Below are 4295 nucleotides of genomic sequence, written 5' to 3'. Positions count from 1 at the left end.
CGTATATCAACCCCCCTCCCTCCCTCGTCGGATTTTTTGTTCTTTATAAATTTCTGCCAGCGGAGGAGGAGGGGGTCGGCGAAAGTAAAAAAAACCGGGGGAGACACACGCCGCGGCTTCCCTCTAAACTTCCACCGCCTCTTCGGATGTAAATACACCGTGCCCGGGTCCCTCTCCCGTGGCTGCATCCGTCATTTCAGCCTCCTTTTCCAGCGGAGTCTGGAGGAAGATAATGTCGGGCAGGCAGCGCCGGTGTGTGCCTGCGAAGTGATGGTGGGGCTGCTGGTGGCTGGAGGATGAGGGGATGCAAATAAATAAAAACAACACCAGTGATAAAGCTGACAAACGTGCAGCTGAAAGGACGGGTGGATCATTGGCAATGGCATGTAAAAGAAGAAAAAGTTATTTCTGGTGAAAGTGGCCCATGCAGGATCATGAGCATCTCTGAGGTCTGGCTACAAAACTTAAAGTTGGATAAGTTCAAGAGTTATCTCAGATTGCAATTAAGCAAAGTGTTTCATCAGTTCTGCACATTAAACAAGTCCAGCAACTTTTCATGGGCCGCGGACCAAGAGGGAGACACCAGCCCTTGGAAGTTGCTGTATGGCTGTGATTTGTTTTAATTTGATCATTCAGGAATTATCATTCACTAAATCAAGTGAGACCCTGTCCTGTCACTCCTCGTTGGCTTCGTTTGCTTCACTCAGAAACTCCTTCACACCAAATGTCTTCAGCCTGTCCCCATGTGAACTCCGGCTGCAGCCTCATTCTTTGACTTCTCACCCTGCTGTCCAGTTCTTGCTTTTCAACAGTCATCCGCTTCTATCGTCCACAGTTTTTGATGAGTACATATCAATATCTATCAAAGTTAACTACACACTAAATACATAATTTCAGAGGAATTGTGCAAAATCAACCCAGTTTAATACGTTTCTTCTAAAAGAGCAAAAAGGTTGGATATTGCAGCTCGAGATTCCTGATGAAGATCAAATGACCTCCCCACTATTGTCTTTCCTATAACTGTTTGATTCAGGTCAAGAGTATAAAATCAGCGTGTCACTAATAAGACAAAAAACATTTGCAAACGAGAAACTCTTCCGTTATTCAACAGGTCACGGCTTTTATAAGAAAGTAATAACTATATCAAATCTATAAATTGTCTATAAACATGGTCTCAAGGCCTCACAGGTCCTTTGCCCATGAATTTTAACAATTCCATCTGGGTGCTTAAGACTTGGTTAGGAAACAGATTATAATAACAAGTCTATTCACGCATGAAGCATCTTTCTGCTTAATTGCTGCAGACACTGTGTCCAGTTCCAATGTTTTGTAAGTTGCCTCATTCATTGATGCTTACCTACCATTCAAAATTAAGTGGCTTTATCAAAACTCATCAAATCTCAACATCGCTGAATCAGGACCAGCATATGTTTCACTGGGAATAAAACCAGGTGTGCTGGTTTGGTTCCCACAAGGACCACAGCCATGGCTGGATTAACCCACCAGGGGGCCCCAGGGCCCAAATCCTTGCAGCCTCTAACTCTGCGTGTCATCTGCAATGTGAATTCAGTATACTGTACATACAATACACAACAGTAATATATAGTTCATCTCTATAATGTGTCATTTGCATTGCCTAAATTTAACATGCCAAGGTCTCAGTCGTGCATAGCTCCAACCCCTGCAGTTGATATTGAGCCCATATCAGAAATAGCAGTTACTGCACCATTCCAAAAACACAAAAGTGAAGAAGAGGTCACACAAATGTCAAGTTTCTATATGTCCACCTCAGGCTTTTTATCGATATCACTATCATGTAGTCTGGTATTAGCATCTGTCAAGTGGTCAGTGTAAAGCACGGGTCTGTCCCGAGTGCGTCCTGTGATCTGGTCACTCAGAAAACATTCACAAGTGACATAATAAACTTCACTCTCATATGAATCTGTTTTGCCTCAACAGGTGCTGATATTGATGCTTTTTGTGTTGGGCCTGTATTACTGGAGAGAACGGTCTTCTTCACCTCCTTCTTTGAGAAGATCGAAGCCCAGGAGGAGGCCAAAGAGACACAGTTTAAGCATATTAATCAATTATTGCATCTTTTATCATGGTCATGCAAATCAAAGTTTATTTCTCCCCAGTGAAAGTGACTGACAATATTGTTCTCCTCAGGCCATAGAAGAAGCATTTGTGCCGGTCATCAATTTGACATTTGATGGAATTTAGATTTATGAAGATCTTATAAATTCACAGTAAAAAAAATAACTGAAAACTCTACTGGTTGATAACTGGTTTGTGTTTCTGTATGAAAGGTGGATTTAGTCTATGCCCAGATGCCACAGTATTCTCTCACACTCAACCTTCTTGACGACATGTGGTTGAAGGATATGGATAAAGCCTCTGCCAGGAGTCTCAATGTTAACATCACACTCAAGTACACAGCTGCTCAGAAATGCTGCAGTATGACCAGACGAATGGATTTATTCCAAGTTGTTCATCTGCACTTTCCCCCTTTTAAAATGTGGCTGTTTGTGTATGAATCCCTTGTTTTCATTCTGTAGGTTACAGAGTCATAGAGGAAATCCTCTGACCTGTGCCGAACGTCTCAAACTTCAGGCTCGCTCTGATAAGCATCAAGTTGTGGGCCAAAAGTAAGATGAACGACTAATTCATCATGCTAGACACTAAATCTCTCTGTGAATAGCTGAACTTGTTTCCCAACATGATAATTATACATTTATACCAACAATGGCTGACTGCCCTCTTCTGGAGTAACTGGTCATCAACTGAATCTGACATTTTTTTAGTCAGTGGTGCAAGATGATAACTTCAATCTCAGTTTATTGTTATATTGGACATTTTGTTTGCTTTGTCTACATTTGCTGACGTGCAACCACAGGCCAGTCTCTGATGTGCGGGAATAAACAATGCACAGGTTAACTTAACTATATCATATATCATGTACACAACGTGAAACTTTAGTAAAAGGGAACATTACTGAAGTGACATTTTGTCTTTATCTTTTTTTCTCATCCTTAGTTTTCCCTTCAGGACGCAACATTTACTCTAGCAAGCTGGGCTTCTTGGGCGGGTTATCCTGGGACATTCTAGTAGCCAGAATTTGCCAGGTTAATCCAAACGTGACAGCATCCACCCTAGTGATGAAGTTCTTCAGGGTCTACTCCATGTGGTGAGTTGTTTCAACATTTCTCTTAAATAAATATATTTCTCAATTTCTTCACAATATTCAGTGGTTGGGGATTTTTAAACTCTGCTTTTTATCACTGAAAATGGAACTGCATGTTCATGCTTTGTAGACAAGGATCAGTTGTAGTGGTAGACAAGGATCAGTAGATTTGACAGTCTTGTGTTTCGTGTCAGGGAGTAGCCTATCCCTATTCGTCTGAGGGTAGTGCAGGACCTCCACTACAACCTTCCTTTCTGGGATTCCATGGTAAGTCCTCTGCAGGATCTTTATGCGAAGATTAAGATACAAACTGATCAAGTGAGTCTTGGAATTATCCAGTTTAAAACATAGTAAGATGATAATCTTTGTTCTTCTGCATTTCCAGTATAACATATGTGATCAGTACCACTTGATGCCGATCATCACGCCGGGATTACCCCCAGCAGAACTCAGCGTTCAATGTGTCTCTCTCCTCGCTGACCATCCTGGTAGGAGAGTTCCGTCGGGGTATGTATACTCACTTAAAAGAACAGGTTTTATTCTTGAAAGGGCTTTTTTTAATTTAAAGTTGACTGTATAATGGACATAATGACGATGAGTATGGTGGTGTTACACATTGTGCTGTACAGTAAGTTGTCCTGATGTAAATATTGAGCAGAAATGAATTCACAACAATGTTTTGATCTCTTTTATTAAAAGGGATTACCTTCAGGTGGAAGCAACTTCTGCTACAGAGGAGCAGCATCTTGACTGGTGAGTCAAGTACAACTGGAATTCATGTCAACACATTTGTAGACAATCTAAAGGTGAAAAACCTGGGATGAAAAACCGTTTGAAGACTTTACATCAAGCTGCTGGAGCGTTTTCTTCTTCCTGTAACTGATTTCTCATTCACTTGTTCAGGGTCGGCCTGGTGGAGTCCAGGATCAGACACCTGGTGGGAGCTCTGCAGATTCACCAGTGCATTACTTTGGCTCATGTGAATGTGCAGCCCTACTCTCCACCCAAGGAGGCCTATACCACAAAAGGACATCATTTCATATTTCAACTGGTTCCTGTTTTTTGTTCTAATGCTCTGTATTTACTCTCAGTTTCCTGTAACAAAGCATTA

General features: G+C 41.6%; 1 protein-coding gene across 1 annotated transcript; it reads left to right on the top strand.

Annotated features, from left to right (window-relative positions):
• Window positions 1-1485: 1485 nt before the first annotated feature.
• On the top strand, window positions 1486-3191 carry LOC133027431 (poly(A) polymerase type 3-like). Its single transcript, XM_061094444.1, is given in 6 exon segments — window positions 1486-1576; window positions 1960-2062; window positions 2163-2219; window positions 2306-2414; window positions 2558-2648; window positions 3049-3191. Coding segments are annotated over 6 exon segments (594 nt in total).
• Window positions 3192-4295: the final 1104 nt, after the last annotated feature.

Source organism: Limanda limanda, chromosome 21 (assembly GCF_963576545.1).
Source record: "Limanda limanda chromosome 21, fLimLim1.1, whole genome shotgun sequence".
NCBI classification, from domain to species: Eukaryota; Metazoa; Chordata; class Actinopteri; order Pleuronectiformes; family Pleuronectidae; genus Limanda; species Limanda limanda.
The sequence above is the reverse complement of the archived record's forward strand: the minus strand, read 5'-3'. Positions and strand labels throughout refer to the sequence as shown.